Source organism: Colossoma macropomum, unplaced genomic scaffold (genome assembly GCF_904425465.1).
Source record: "Colossoma macropomum unplaced genomic scaffold, Colossoma_macropomum, whole genome shotgun sequence".
In the NCBI taxonomy this organism is placed as follows: domain Eukaryota; kingdom Metazoa; phylum Chordata; class Actinopteri; order Characiformes; family Serrasalmidae; genus Colossoma; species Colossoma macropomum.
In genome coordinates, this window is record NW_023494795.1 from 23734338 (window position 1) to 23751320 (window position 16983).

Genomic DNA, 16983 nt, shown 5'->3' on the forward strand with positions numbered 1-16983 from the left:
TAGTGGACTTTTGGTAAAACTGTCATTTTAATTGTTGCCATATGTCCTATAAGAGAAATTCATCCAGCAATTTAGATCATCTTCTATTGTTTTTAATAGTGGTATACTGTTAAGGTGGAATTGGAAGCCTCTAACGGCTTGGTGGTTACCTTTATACTTTGATACGTAATACTTCCTGTAATAATTCGTAAAGGTTAGTTTTAGAGTGCAGCAATCCAGTTCCACTCATTGGTAATGCTCTCAATTTGTTGCAATGAACAGAGTAATCTGATATATGTGAAAAACTATTAATCAATTTAGTGGTTTCCTTTATTGATAAAGTGGGATGTTGGAGAAATAGTAGCACATCATCTGCATAGAGGCTTATATTATGAACAATACTGGGGGTTGAAACGTATTGCTGCTGCTTGTGGTTCTATAAAGATTGTGAATAACAGTGGCAAGAGTGGACATCCTTGTCAGGTACCATGCTTGATGAGGTCATGTAATTAGTTATAATGGAGGCTACGGGTAATGAATATAATATTTTAATCCAGAGTATAAGTGATGTACCCCAGCCAAATTTTAGTTTAGCCCTAGTTTACTTTATCAAAAGCTTATTTCGCATCTAAAGATAATTGTTTTACTATTACTTTTCATTGTAAAGTTAATAAGGTTGATGAGATGACGTGTGTTATGTGATGACTGTCTCCCTTTTATGAAACCTGTTTAATCCAGACGGATGAGACTGGAGATAACTTTTTCCAGTCTTGTTGAAAGTGCCCTACTTATAATCTTTACGTCTGTGTTCATTAGTGATCCTGGACAGTAACTTGAGCATAATGTTGAATCTTTATTTGGTTCAAGTAATACTGAAATTAGTGCTGTATTCATTTGGGATGGAATAGAGGAAGTTCTTTTTATTTCATTGACCATCTTTACAAACAGGGGGGAAATGGTTGGCCAGAATTGTTTATAGAATTCAGCAGGGAATCCATCCACATCTGGTGATTTATTGTTTGGCATTGATTGAACTGCTTTCTTAAATTCTTCCTCAGTTAATGGTGCTTCTAAAGAGTATCGTTGGTCATTGTTCAACCAACGAATGGTGATCATCAAGAAAGGCATCAATATCAGAGTGTTTGTAACTGTATTGCTTGATTATAAGGTCTTGCACTAATTTTAAAAGTTTCATTTATTACTTTTGGGTTTTGGGTATTGTTCCCTGAATCCCTGACTCTTGTATAGTGGTTATAGTGTGTTTTTCTTTGTTTTGTTTTAATTGGTTTGCTAAGAATTTTCCTGATATGTCATTATGCTCTAAGTGATTTTGTTTAAGTTGTGAAAGTAAAAATTGTGTTTTTTGATTGATTAGAGTATCTAGCTGGGCTTTAGTTTTGTTTTTTAAGAGGTTTTTCAGTGGGATTTTCTGCATATGAGCTCTGGAGTTGCTTTGAATATTGTTCTAGGCTGTTTTGCTTTTCCTGCTATCCTTTTTTTTCTTATGTACTGAATATGATATGATGTTTCCTCTCATCACTGATTTTGATAATTCACTTGATAATATGGGAGAAGTTTCTTGCAGATCATTGGTTTCCATAAAGGATGTCTACTCTCTTTCAAAGTAGATATCAAATTCTTTGTGTTTGATGAGCGATGTATTAAATTACCATCTTGGCCTTGTTGCAGTTTTTTGTATGTCACTAAAATGAAAAGGAATAGGGTCATGATCAGAGATTACGATTGGATGGATTGTTGATTTTGATATACAGTATGTGGTATGATGGAGTTGCTTGTAAGAAACAAATCAGTGCAAGAGAATGAATGATGAACCTGGGAGAAATCAGTATATTCTTTAACTGACGGGTGTTGCAAAGAAATCTATTGTAATATAGGCTCTTCATAAACAGTGTGACAGTGATTCTGTTGCCCTGTCATGGTTTAGGATGACTAGCCTGATCCAAATATCTGCCTTGGTGTTTGTCTTTGACTGTGAGAGGCTGTGTAGCTGTGAAATGCAAATGCAGTAATAATGTCTGATTCTGTATGAAGTGATCAGCATGATTATCAGTGAAATATATTACAGTAAAATCAAGGCTGGGTAAGTTGCTGATGTTGCTGCTGATTTTGATGGTAGAAGTGTTCTGATATCAGATATCAGTGAAAATACACAGTTTGAAAGCTGTAAATGTGTTTACTGTCTGTAGAGGTTAACACCTGTTAACGTAAGCTAGAATCCAGGGAGCTGATGGGCAGCAGGGCTCTCACTAAAATTACATTATTAAGTAAGCAATCTACTCATAATTTTGAAAAAGTTTTTTCTCTTAAACAAACTTCATTAAACAGTAAAACCTCAACAAGCCTTTTAATAGACTACTGATTTACTTTTACTTAAGCAGTTTTATTTACTAATACTTTTACTTGTACTTGAGTACATTTTCACTACAGTAACAGTACTTGTACTTAAGTAGGGATTTTCAGTACTCCTTACTGAAAAATGTAGGATGTGGGAATGGAGTTCACTGACTGACAGAAACACAAGACAGAACATTGCTAAATTGACAGTCAGGGGTGACTTTCAGTAAAGCCTTTTTGTAGTGTAATAACAGTTATTAGTAAAATCACTAAGTATTCATAACTTTTCCTCTTTTACTAGTTTTTGTGGCTAAGCTTGTTCCTTTCGATTGATCTCACTTCCTCTTGTTCCTCTCGGCCTCTCATTCCTCACATATTGCTTTTGACTGTTTTTAGAACTCTCTCTCTGCAGTCCTGCCTGCTCTCACTCCAGTGCTTCTTCCCAGTAAAGAAGTAGTAAAGACTAAAATTGAACCACCTACCTTCTCGATTCACATGTTTGTCTTGCAACCCACTTTAAAAAATTGGGACCGGGACAAATTAAGAGTGAAAAGTTGATAAAATACTCAAGTTACATGATTTTGAAACATTCAATAATAATAATAATAATAAGCAAGTGAATTGTTAACAGCTAAGTGTGTCATGAATGAATATAAAAGTAGCATCCCCCAAAGTCTCAGTCTTTGCAAGCAAAAATGGCTCATGACTCACCAGTTTGAATTGTCTCAACTGTTGTTAGAACAGGGAATGGTCTCCTGCTTCCCGATGCTACAATAATTAAACTCAAATAGCCTTCAGAGTTCAGTTCCCATTGAAGCAACCATCAAGGGTTACTTTTGCTTTGAATGCTTATTTTTTTGGGAATTTTGTTTTCTAAGCTTGCTGCAATATTATAAAACAATGTCTCAGGTATCAGGCAGATTATCAGTAACCATTTCAGGTAATCAGATGCCTATTTACTATCACTTCTGTTGATGTAATCAGGAGGCTATTTACTATCAACTCTGCTGTAAACTCATTCTGACTTATCAAGGTTCTCATATACCAACTCTCATTTTACGGTGGTGGTGATAGGAACTACAATGGCTACAATACAAGCAGCTATTTAGATAGATTAAAAAAATGTTGTTTGAGTACTGTTTCTCCTTACGTGCATGTATTTTATGAGTACGTTACAATTGTGACTCTGTAAGTTTCTTTCTCTAAGAAGCCATTTTTTGAGTTCTTCTTTAGAGTAAAACTTTACACACTCTGCTCTGATTTTAAAATAGTTAATAAACAAGCACTGATGGTGTTTAAAGACAGGTGTTTTAAAAATATTCTCTTAAAATTATAAAAGGTAACTATATCCTAAATACTGCCTTGCACAGAATACACATACTTAATTACTGTATTCTGAATACATTTTCCTAATACTTGTTATATTCCAACCCTGAAGTTCACATTCTACATAACTGTAGTCTAATATGATTGGCTTGCAGCGTAAAACTACAACCACTGTCTTTGACTCCAGCGCTTTTATGCAGTTAAAAGAACTTTTACTCCAAACAAGTCAACAATAAACAGATTCTAAAAACACCTTAAGCTCTAATAAATACTTTACTATTACAAAGCTTAGGTATCTCAGTTTCAGCAATATAACAGTGAAACATCAGAATGTTCACACAACATCACAAATTTAAAGTCCTAATTTTTATTAGTAGTAAAAAAAATCCTCTCAGGCATTGTTCCCTTTCAATATTAAAAATCTCTGAACTACTTTTCTGAGCTCCAATTAATAGTTAATCACTTAACCTGATCTGGTTACCCTTAGTTCTTCAGAAGTCTGGAAAGTCTGAGATGATCTATTAGCTTGTTTTGAGTCAGTATCACAATTTGACTCCTTTGCTGTTGTATTGTCATCTGCGCTCGTAAAAGTTGGAATCAGCTGCAGGTGATGCCGATTCTTATCTTCTGTTCCCCATCAGGAGAACGCACTACATAGGAACGGGGTGTTGCGCATTCATGTCCACGTTTCTCGAGCTTCTCCAGGACAGGGCATGCCAGTCGCAAATCAAGTTTTTGTGTTTCCACTTTAAGTAAAAAGTGTGCTGCTTTTCAGCTTCCCTGTTACAGTTGGACCACTTAGGATCAGGGTGGCAAAGCGGTGCACCAATTTTTGCTCTATTAAAACCTCTGACAGACTCACATCTGCCAGTGTAGATGCCATGGCTGTGTAGCATAATAATGCGAGTAGTAGGTCCTTTGTGCGATTGTTTTTAATATGTCATATATATAATTAAGGGACATTGTGTGATACTACTATGTTTGGGATACAAAACCGTGCAAACATTGCTTTTAATTTAACTACTACTTACTCTGCAGATGTGATAAGTAGGTGTAGAATTTCCAAATAATGTGAGTAATAATCATAAACTACAAAATAGTGTAAGCCTTGGTACTCATACAGATCAGTTGGAATATGCTGCCGTACTCTATAAGGTAAGGGCGTAGGACGATATTACTTTTCCTTGTGTTCTTTTATACTAGAAGGTGTAACTGATTTTGTGTGAAGACATACTGCCCTTGTCTATTGTGTCCAGCATGTGTTTAAGCCACAAAATGCTTATGTTGACAGAACATGGCTCCACTCCCTATTTGAGTATTTTGGCTGCTTGAGTCTTTAGTGTTCTGTGCTCCTCAAAGCCTGAACAGACTTCCTTTGTTCACCTGACTAGACCCACCTCTGTTGCAGCCATTCTTCTGAAGAGACTGTTTACTCTCAATCCTTTTGCTACATGCATGGCAAGGTTGTCTCGCTTTAAGTGTCACACCAGTGCTGAAATGTCCAATGCAATGTAATGGATGCTCTGGACTGTTTAGTGTTATGTTGGCTTTTTCTAGCAGGTTTAGTGTTTGGAAAGTCTTTCTGTTGCATTTCCCATATGTGTTTTGAACAAGTGTATTACTGATGTTCAAACTAACAGACACATATCTGTATTAGTGTCCCCTTATAGCTCTGAAGCAGTACTTTGATTCAAAGACCTGCATTATTTCTTAAACCACTCTGCTTTTGCACTTGCTGTCCTAGAGTGCTTTCTTTTTGCATCATCTACATTCAGTGACTGATGCTGGATGATTTTGCTTGGTCTGTGTGTGTTTGCTCCACCCAAACATACATACATACATACATACATACATACATACATCATCTAAACCGATTATCCTTCTGGGTCGCGGTGGGGTGCTGGAGCCTATCCCAGCTGTCATTGGGCGGAAGGCAGGATACACCCTGGACAGGTCGCCAGTCCATCGCAGGGCAGACAGACAGACATACACAATCACACACACACACTGACACCTAGGGGCAATTTAGCCCAATCAGCCTGACTGCATGTCTTTGGACTGTGGGAGGAAACCGGAGTACCCGGAGGAAACCCACACAGACACGGGGAGAACATGCAAACTCCACACAGAAATGACCCCGGTCACCCAGCCGGGAATCAAACCCAGGCCATTCTTGCTGTGAGGCGACAGCGCTACCCACTGCACCACCGTGCCGCCCTCCACCCAAACACTTATCCTCAAATACTCATAAGAGCATGTTACTAGGCTGCTGTTGTTAGGATATTTCAACTTGGCAAAAGAGAGACATCTTTAGGCATTTTATTGTAAAGCATCAGGATTTTCCATACAAATAACTATTAATAATGAATAGAAATTAATATGCACACATAGCTTACTCAGATGTTTCAAATTCATTTGATTCACATTTAAGCATGTGTTTACATAAACTGCTTAACATCAATAAACAATGTGATGCATACAATCAGTGATTTTACTAATCAGTGATTTTACTAATTTAGATTAGTAATTTAGATTACAGTTAAGGCACAGTTCAAAAGATTCACTTGTAATTATTTTGAATAGCACAATAAATTCCTTTTCTTGTGGAGATTCCATTTCTGAGGGATGCCTAGTCCAGCCAGAATGCTCAGGGAACTCCGCCATCACTCTCACAGCTAAAAAGAAATGAAATTGAACAAAGGAACATGAAAAAGGAAAAAAGGAAAAATAGTCCAATAAATCTTTTCCACAAAAAAAAAAAACACTTTTCCCACGTTTTGAAATTAGGTTGATGAAACAACGTGATCGAGGCATCACTTGGCCAGTTTTAATTTCAGTTTAAATCAGCAATCGTTTTTCTTATTCATTCTTCTTTATCCCACCATGACATTTAATCTCCAAATTTACATTATACTCTGATAGCAGGGTGCTAGACTTCGGAGAGGCACTGCTGCTGCTCTAATCCAGCAAAGCCTCAGTTGTGCTACCAGGGAAATTGCAGAGAAGAGACTTTAAGGAGAGAGAGAACTCCAAAGTTGTTGTTTGTGACTGTTGCATTCTCTAGCGCTGAGGTTGTCAACTCAAATGTTAAGAACAGCCTTTTTGTCCTTTCAACAAAAATCAAACCACCTTGGGGGCCACAACATTTTATGTCCATTTTACCATCTTGGCTGTGAATATGTCCCAGTATGTGCTAATGTACTAGTACAGGCTAAAAATGTAATATAAGTTTTACTTTGCTCTGCTTTAAGCTTTAGCTCAGCTATAGCCGCTTTTCTCACATCTCCGGCAGGAAACTTTTCCACAAAGGTGGAATAGTTACTTGTAAAATGTCTCCCAACGTTTGACTTTCCACAAGGCTGAAGTCAGCCTCTCATTCGCCAGCTTCTCATTTGACTTTGGAAACCAGCTGAGTGCTTATAAACACAAATGAGTCCATTCATCTTCAAATTATCAACATTCGTCTTAAATCTTTCTCTTTGCCGTTTCAAAAACTGCTAGCTAGGCGCGATTGTTGTCATTGCTATGGTGACCAGCAGTCTGCGTCAGGGTTAAAGGGAGAATTAGCAGATATAGGCTACCTTAACTCCAGCATTTAGGAACATTTATTGTTAAAACTGTATTAGAACGATCAGCAGAGCTTTATTTTACTTCCAAGGAGGATTATTTTATTTTTACCTAAAAATCTAATTCTGCTGTGGAGCCACAACAGGGCAGTACAAGAGCAGCTCCGAAGCCACAAGCTGCTGACGCCTGCTTTAGGGGTAAAAAAGCCCATGTAAAACACTCCTCCTTGCCCAAAGTTTCATTACACACTTTTATAACCTAAGAATATCTCAGCCAGTTTGCACGGAAGTCTCTATAGCTACTGAATCATAAGCCTTAGTATGTAATAAGCCTGTGATTTTAAGGGGTTAATACCTACACTCATAGCAAAAAGGGTTCTATAAAGTACCAAAAAGGGGTTCTTTGACTTGTAACAAAAGTAGAACCCTTTTTGGTGCTATCTAGAACCATTTTTCAAAAAGGTTCTATATAAAACCATCTAAAGAACCCTTTCATGATGCACAGAACCCTTTAATCATGCAATCAGGGTTCTTTTGTGTGTTTGTGGTTATTTATAGAAACACTTTCTTTACTAAGGTACTCTTGAAGAACCATCCTTTTAGGAGTGTATTTTTACGTAGGTGATATAGAGGAGCGTAACACCAGAACTATGAAATGTTATTCATTCAGCGGCTCCACTGTGCTTATGTAATCAGAACATGATAAAAATATTTTAAAAATGATTACTTTAACAAAGCGCTCAAGACATGATCTTAACATTTCAGTGATATCTTGAATCATGGAGTTAAACATTTTCAGTAGGGATGATGGAGAGGACAATACTCATTATGAACTGTTGCTATTCTTATTATGTAAAATTTAACAATATTCTACATTGTTTTATCTAACATAACATAATAGGAGTTTGCAGTTCTTTGTTGTTTAGCCCTGGCACCCAGCTTAGCCAATCATATCACAACTCGTAAGTTGTAAGCCAGACATATCTCATAGAGGAGGGTCTCTGGTGCCACTAGCTCTGCTAAGTAATGTTAATAGGCAACTGGTAAAGCATTTTGGCTAATCTATCTTTTATTTGTTTATTTTTGTGGAAACAATTTAAAAACATCCAGAATTCCTTTCTTTACTTTCATAACTTAAAAATTAATGTTGCACTGGTTTTGAAAAATAAGCCTTTGATGTGGACGTGATATCTGGAGTTTGCTTCTTTAGTGCACACTGCATTCCTAAATTCCTCAGACACTTTGTTTTTTACTTTTAATTATGTTGTGCTGTAAAGTAATTCGCAAACAGACTTTCATATTTGGTTTCTGGCACTGTATGACTTACTGTTAACTATAAAAATAGACAAATGGATAGACAAAACTCAGGATTCCACATAGCTGCTACTGTTTATGCATTGTATTTTGTCTATTTTTATAGATACAGATGTAGTCATAGACTGTTACACAGGGTCAGAAACTAGATAACATCCTGTCATAGCAATAGTTTACCATTCTGAAGATTCTTTGTATTTGACAGTAGAAGTAAATTTTTAAGGAGTAAAATAATACTTGCCTTTGATCATGCCCATACTTTTATGAATGACAGATTTCCAGTTATATTTTGGAGGTTGTATTTAGGCTTTCACTCGGGCTCGGCGTCCAAGATGTTGCTAAACTCACTGGATTAAACAGAAAAATCATATTCATGATAAGATTTTCACAGTGGAGTGCCTCTTCTCTTAATGCCAAACTGTTCAATGGTCTTCATATGATCTAAAGATTTATGTTGCATGTATAATAATGTAAACTTTCTAATGATCTTGAAAGACAGGAACAGGATAATGTTTTACATATGAATATATATATAGTAAACACAGATATTCACATAAACACATTCATTATCATGATGTCACCATAGTAGTCAATCTTACTTGAGTCAGTACTGGGAGCCAGTTCCATTTCAGAAACTGCAGCCTTCCAAGATTTATGCTCGGGGAAATCTATAGTCATAGTTTCACCATTAACAGCTGCAGAAGGAGACAAAAACACTCTTTATTACACAGAGATCATACAGATTTAGTGTAATTTATATAATTATTTACTGAAGGACTCATTTTTCTAATTGTATAAATGACTGTAAATGTTCTTGCCTGTAACCACACCAACACTCCGGTGAGAGGCACTTCCCCACTTATATTTTGGAGAACTAACAGAGGCTTTCACCCTGACCCGGTCTCCAACCCTGAAGCTTTCTATAATATGGAGAGAAGAAATACAAAATCACAATATTTTAAATAATCACAAGAGTTAATTTGTTATCTTAACAGTTAAAGTGTTACTCATAATGTACAAGGATTTTTTTATCATTTTGTCTATGTCTTTTATGTATTTTTGAGAACTTACAGAGGCTTTCACCCTGACTCCAACCCTGAAGTTTTCTTTAACAAGGTTAGAGGAAGCATTCATTTCATTATTTCACTTATTCATTATCTTGTAATCTATAAGTCAAAATGTTATTTATAATCATTTTCTACATTATTCTTTTAGCCCTGTTTGTCTATGTGTCATTTTTTGTAAGGATCACCTGAGCCACCGTTATCGTATTTTACAAGAATTAATAGACATTAATTCTTTTTGAAGAATCCAAAATTGATAAACAAATCTATTGACCACTTAATTCCATTCTTCAATTTCATGACTTAAAAATTCACTTTGTATTGGTTCCTGAAAAATAAGCCCTTGATGTGGACATAAAATGGCCTTAAAGCAAGACATGTTTGATATCAGGGGTTTGCTTCTTTAGTGCACACTACATTCCCTACATTTTGCTTTAAATTATGTTGTGTTGTTATGTAACTTTCGTATTTGGTTTCTGGCACTGTATGACATATTGTTCACTATAGAAATGGACAAAAGGATAGACACAATTCAGGATTCCACATAGCTGCTACTGTTTATGCATTGTATTTTTCTATTTTTATAGATACAGATGTAGTCATAGACTGTTATACAGTGTCAGAAACCAGATAAGCAAGACTATTTCAAATGCAGTTTGCACAATGCTAACAGGTGCTTAAAAACGTTCAGTGCTTGTTAGTAGGGGTGTAGCCAAAGGGTGGCCAGGTGAAGCTCCCATGAAGCTTGGCCACCCTTCTAGCCATCCCAGTTAAATAAAGTATGACAGTCTGCTATGATCAGTGAGGCAGACACAGCAGAAGAGTTCTGCTACTTTGTGTGAAAGCTATTACGGTGAAAATCTGCCATCATGACAGTTACCAATCAATTACAGTCTGAGACTAGTCGTGTTCCTATTGCCCAAGAAAGCAGCTAACATTGGATTTCTACATTAGGACAACATTTAAAAGCACATACATCATTTTTCTTATTAATGTTTAATGGTATGTTTTTGTTATACGTTGTGCTCTGTGTGAATTACTATAACATTACTGTAACTGAATATTTTAAAGGAAATCAACATAAAGGAAAACAGGATAAAATCATTTTCAGTTTTTCCAGAGTGAAACTGTGTTTAAAAATGTGGTTCACTGGTTAATAATGCTATTATTTTGTTAGTCTTCATGGAGCTATGATCACTTTGATAATTTCTATGCAATGATACGATGAGTTAACTATCAAAAATTACTAATTAATGTTTACTACTGTTTAGTAACTTTTATCATTTCTTATTTAAGCTAAATATTTTTGACAGTGTTGTGTGTTTTTAATTTAGTAAGCTAGATTTCTTCAGAGGTGAAGAGTCCCTTCTGACACTATACTGGCCAAATAGTTGCAGTAGCAAATATTATTCTCTTATAATGTTACCTGCCTTTGTTTTTCTAGGAGTTTAACATAAAATCACTGGGTCTAAACTGGCCATCCTGTTGAAAAGCTTTTTGCTATGAATGTGCCTCTTAGCTGAACAGCTGCATCCAGGGTGAGGCGACATCTGACTAAATTCCAAAAACACCATAATCCAGTACACTCATTATTATGGTGTTACCATTATATACAGTCTTACCTGAGTCTTCACTGGGAGCCAGTTCCATTTCAGAAACTGCAGCCTTCCAAGATTTATGCTCAGGAAAATCTACAGTCATACTTTCACCATCAAGAGCTGCAGACGGAGAATAAAGACATTATTTACTATGTTCTACAAAATTTGTTCAAACAGTGGTCCCACAGTTAAAAAACCATTTAAAAAACAAATAATAAATCAGACCTAAAATATTTACCAGGATTATGTTATGATGTAGTTAAACCCAAGGCATTAATTGAGATACTTAAAAAGCTAAATATATACAAATTCATTATTTATAGGGTACTTTCTATTTGGAGGTGGCTGTCCCAAACCCATACATTTCAACGTGTGAAAAGAATGCTTGTATCTTACATCAAGTTGAAAGATTTAAATTTCTCATTAGTTTAATTTTTAAATAAAAAAGTCAAGAAATGCTGTGTCATGTTGTCATGTCACTACCAAACATGGAGAGTTTTACTCCATAGGTGGCATTTTAAAGCAGGAAGTGAGACTGCATCCCTGTCCCTCATGACCACATGGTAAACAGTTAAATTCCACAGTTTTGAAGTAAATGTGTCCCAAAATCTGTAAATCAGTGTGTAACATTAAAAATGGTTACTATCAAAACTGCAATACTTTTTTTTGAGTTTTAATGAAATTTAATGAAATTTTGAGCTCAAAAGTAGCTAAAATTGTCACTATCGAAACAGTCACTACAGAAACATCTGGTAATGTTTTAGAAGCTTTGTTATTGTATTGTAGTGACAAAATGGAATACTCATGAAAATAAATATAATTAAGGTATGGGGTCAGTCAAAGCAAAAGGTTTTAGTCTGAAGTCCAATTCAGTTAAAAGTCTGAAATGGGTTTTTAACTTTAAATTTGAACCAGTTCAGTAAAATGATCCAAATATGTCACACTGCATTTGAACAGCAGGCAGCGCCAAAGCGTTACTTCTCTCGTTCGTCTACGCCTTCCTAGGTGTGGCTTTAAAGTTAAAGCCACCTCACTCTTCTGTGAGAATTCTGCCTTGCTTTTTAAATTGTTCCATCCTCTCTGGGAGAGAGTTTCTTTTTGTTCTTTCTTTTAGTTTCTTTAGTTCTTCTGTGCTTTAGGTTTTTCCCCTCAAGGGGTTTAGTAATAAAAAACAAAATAGAGGTGAGGATACAGATTTAGTGTAAATGATATGAGTGCTTATTGAAGAACAGTGAATCACAGTTTTTTTCAATTGCGTAAATTACTGTATCAATGATTGTAAATGTTCTTGCCTGTAACCACACCAACACTGCTGTGAGAGGCACTTCCCCACTTGTATTTGGGAATACTAACAGAGGCCTTCACTCTGACTCGGTCTCCAATCCTGAAGTTTCCTATAATGTGGAGAGAGGAAACAAATACCTATAATAACTTCTTTACATGGAATTCAGACCACTTGAATAATTACAGAAATGATCTTACATTAAGACACACATTCTGAAGATTGATAAATAAAGGCTTTGACTCCTCAAATTCACAGACCTGTCAGTGAGTGCAGACTTCCATTTATCACTAACTTAATAACTCAAACACTTTGAACTGGTTTTCATGTAGTTACTGAATAAAAAAGCCTTAAGATGTGGACATGAAAAGGAGTTTAAAGGGGTTAACCTTTGCTTTTGCTTTTAGTTTATTGAATGCTAATAACCTGTGCAAACTGCATGCCTAAAACATAATACACTTGCCTCTTGCCTCAGATCAAGTTCAGTTGTTAACTAATCTCAACTATACTTATTTGTGTGGTTTCTGACACTGTATGACATATGGTTATCTGTACAAATGGTCAGCATCACAGATAAAATTCAGGCTTCAGTACTGCTATAATTAGCCCATTCATTATTATGGTGTGACCATAATGGTCAGTCTTACCTGAGTCCGTACTGGGAGCCAGTTCCATTTCAGAAACTGCAGCCTTCCAATTTTTATGCTCAGGAAAATCTACAGTCATACTTTCACCATCAACAGCTGAAGATGGAGAAAAAAAACAATGTTTACTATATATCTTTGGTACTTGTTATTTAGTGTAATTGATATGAATTAAGGGCTGTCTGTCTACCTTCCAAAATGCAGCTAAAAAGGTCAGACAAAGCGATTTTGTTGATATTATATCTAGACACTGCAATGAATCCAGAGTATTTTTTAATACTAGCAATTCTGCTCTGAATCCACCAGTTCATTACCCTGCCCAGAGAGTCCTCTAGAATTTGTGAGGATTTTCAGCAGTTTTTTTTGGCAAAATTGAGAAAATCAAAGTCAATTTGACACACTCTGCCATTGACCCCCCTCTAGATTTGAACTCTACTTTAACTCTACTCAATAAGGTACAAGAGAAAGTTGTGCTTACACAACTATGGGCCCATGTGCCGAAAATTACATTTTTGACCGTTTTCAGCCTGGTTTTAAACCCTTCCACAGCACAGAGTCAGCACTCTTAAAGGTGACCAATGACCTGCTTTGCTGTTGATACAGGAAAGTGTGCTGTTCTGGTTTTGCTGGACCTTACAGCTGCTTTTGAAACTGTCGACCACAACTTACTCATTCAGCATCTTGAGCACATGGTAGGCCTCAGTGGGACACTGCTGAGTTGGTTTAAGTCCTATCTTTGTGATAGGACTTTTACAGTACACGTTAGTAATTTCCATTGCTCTTCTTCTACCATCAGTTGTGGAGTTCCTCAAGGGTGCATTTTAGGACCATTGCTGTTTTCATTATACATGCTTCCATTGGGAAAAATCATTAGAAAGTATGATATGCAACTCCATTGTTATGCCGATAACACAGCTGTATCTCCCCTTGTGGCCTAAAGACCCATGTTTACTCAAGCGGCTGAATGAATGAATGTCTATTTGAAATTAAGAGTTGGTTGGAAGGCAGTTTTCTCCAACTAAATGAAAGTAAAACTGAAGTGATCCTCTTTGGCTGTCCCTGGCATCCCAATCGTTTAATTAATAATCTTGGTGGACTGTTGGAGTATGTGAAACTTCAAGTAAAAAACCTTCGGGTAATATTTGACCCTGACCTCAAGTTTGATAAACAAATTGACTGTCAGACATGGAGAAGGTTATGCATGCTCTCATATCATCTAACTTAGAGTACTACATCAGCCTGTACATGGGTGTTTGTAAGTCCTCTGTAGCTTGTTTACAGTTAGTCCAAAATGCAGCAGCTTCCCTTCTCACAGGCACAAAATGAGGAACCACATGACCCCCATCTTGGCATCCCTACACTGGCTTCTTGTAAACTACAGGATCCAATTCAAAGTTCTTTTATTTGTTTTTAAGTCACTAAATGGATCTGCCATCCTAATTAAGGGATCTCCTCCAACCATATTCTTTCTCCAGGTCCTTGAGGTTATCAGATCAGTTGTTACTATCTGTGCCACAGCCTGTGGAACAGTCTATCTGGACATTAGGTCTGCACCCTCTACTGATGCTTTTAGGTCTAGATTAAAAACCTATTTTTATGGGTTAGCCTTTGATTCTGTGAATTGATTGCACTGGATCTTGTTTTGTTATAAACATTATGTTGTCTTTTATATGTGTTTTAAACGTATCCCATTTGTGCAGCACTTTGGGCTTAAACGTGCTTTATGAATAAATACTTACTTTAGTTACTTATTTGTAATTGATATGATTACTTTATAAGAGCTTTGAATTACAGTTACATTTTTCCAAAAATTTAAATGATTTAAATAAATGTTAAATGTTCTTACCTGTAACCACACCAACACTGCTGTGAGAGGCACGTCCCCAGTCATATTTTGGAGAACTAATAGAGGCTTTCACCCTGACCCGGTCTCCAACCCTGAAGTTTCCTTTAACATGGTTAGAAGAAGTACTGAATTCAGTAAAGACAAAAATATCACAGTATTTCAGCTAATCAGGAGATGATTAGATTGTTATCTAAGCAGTTCTCCCAAATTGTTACTTCTATAACTTTCTGACGTGGGTTTAGCCCTGCTTGTCTGTGTCACTTGTTGTTAAAACTAAATTTTTGGCTAAATCATTACATTGATATCTGACCTTTAAGTCCAATGATATGATACCCAATCCTTTCATTATCATGATGTTACTATTATGGTCAGTCTTACCTAAGTCAGCACTGGGAGCCAGTTCCATTTCAGAAACTGCAGCCTTCCAATTTTTATGCTCAGGATAATCTACAGTCATACTGTCACCATTAATAGCTGCAGAGGGAGACAGACGACACAATTTACTTCACAAACTGGCCACTGTAATTACTCAATGAAGAACACAGTCTTTACAGTTTTACAGTTATATAAATGACTGTAAACAACTGTAAATGCTCTTGCCTGTAACCACACCAACGCTTCTATGAGAGGCACTTCCCCATCCATATTTTGGAGGACTAACAGAGGCTTTCACTCTGACCCGGTCTCCAACCCTGAAGCTTTCTATAACAGGATTAAAAGAAGCACTGATTTCAGTAAAGACATAAATATCACAATATTTCAGATCATTACAAGAAATCATTTTTGTAAAATCTAACTGATGACTTTGTTACATGGCTTTTAGCCTTGTTTGTTGTTGTATAAAAGGCCACCTTAACCACCATAATCGTATCTTTTGGGAATAAATACAATTAATGACAAAAATAATTGATAAATGATGGAATTGTCCGCTTAAAGATAATCATTCTATCATTATCAAGTAGTCACCATAACAATCTGTCTTTTCTGACTTGCAAGTCCAATAATGGTCCTTTAATGGTCAGTCTTACCTACGTCAGCACTGGGAGCAAGTTCCATTTCAGAAACGCTGGCCATCCAAGACCTATGCTCAGGAAAATGTACAGTCATACTTTCACCATTAATAGCTGAAGAAGGCAAACAAGCAAGCAAGCAAACAAGCAAAAAAAAATTAATTAATTTCTGTTTATAGATTTAGTGTAATTAATATGATTATATAATTAAAAAAACTGTGAATTACAGTTACATTTTTCAAATAGTGTAAATGATTGTAAATGTTCTTGCCTGTAACCACACCAACACTGCTGTGAGAGGCACTTCCCCACTTGTATTTTGGAGTAGTAACAGAGGCTTTCACCCTGACCCGGTCTCCAACCCTGAAGTTTGCTATAATATGGGTAGAATAAATACAGATTTCATTAGGGCAAGAAATATCAAAATATTTATTTTTTTTAATTAAAAAAATGTACAGTGATTGTGTTGATTTACAAAAAGTTACTGAATGAAAAGCCTTAGGATGGATATAAAAAGGAACTTGTACTATTTGTCTTTTTTTCAAGAGGATTTCAGAAAATGGTGAAGCAAACAAATGAAAGCAAGCAAGCAAACAAACAAGTACAGTAGTACAGTGCAAAAGTCAGACAGCATTTTTCATTTATTTAATATCCAGTAAAAATGATCATTTTGTACACAGAAAAATAAAACACAAAGAGCTAAATATAATATTACAGCTGCCATTCTTTTCAGAAAACTTGCTTTTAGTGTTACAAAGAATTCTACAGGGATATTTTTTCCACATCTACAAGTTCAGTCTTAGAATCCGGTTGCATTTATTGCTTCTCTCGATCCCAGTTATCCCTCACACATTAAATGATGGTAAGATCTGGACACTGGGTTGGTCAGTCTGTTGTTCTAGGAACACTAGCAGCTTCTTTTTGATTTGCAAACATTCTTATTTTCTTTTGAAAGATACATATCCTGATGTCATCTGTTGTTTCTGTAATAATAATATC

At 36.0% G+C, this 16983-nt stretch overlaps 1 protein-coding gene across 3 annotated transcripts in view; it reads right to left on the minus strand.

Moving 5' to 3' along the window:
- Positions 1 to 5963: 5963 nt before the first annotated feature.
- Positions 5964 to 16983, minus strand: part of LOC118815656 (E3 ubiquitin-protein ligase KEG-like) — a 45189-nt gene continuing 34169 nt past the window's right edge. For 2 of the 3 annotated variants that reach the window (XM_036581923.1, XM_036581920.1), the window contains 12 exons: positions 16256 to 16357; positions 16003 to 16098; positions 15575 to 15676; positions 15353 to 15448; positions 14975 to 15076; positions 13132 to 13227; positions 12495 to 12596; positions 11227 to 11322; positions 9359 to 9460; positions 9140 to 9235; positions 8782 to 8887; positions 5964 to 6335 (listed from right to left, as the gene is read on the minus strand). In XM_036581923.1, coding sequence (XP_036437816.1) covers positions 8823 to 8887; positions 9140 to 9235; positions 9359 to 9460; positions 11227 to 11322; positions 12495 to 12596; positions 13132 to 13227; positions 14975 to 15076; positions 15353 to 15448; positions 15575 to 15676; positions 16003 to 16098; positions 16256 to 16357 — 1055 coding nt within the window. In that variant the 3' untranslated portion in view covers positions 5964 to 6335; positions 8782 to 8822. The remainder of the gene's footprint in view (positions 6336 to 8781; positions 8888 to 9139; positions 9236 to 9358; positions 9461 to 11226; positions 11323 to 12494; positions 12597 to 13131; positions 13228 to 14974; positions 15077 to 15352; positions 15449 to 15574; positions 15677 to 16002; positions 16099 to 16255; positions 16358 to 16983) is intronic. The other variant, XM_036581922.1, reaches the window with a different exon arrangement.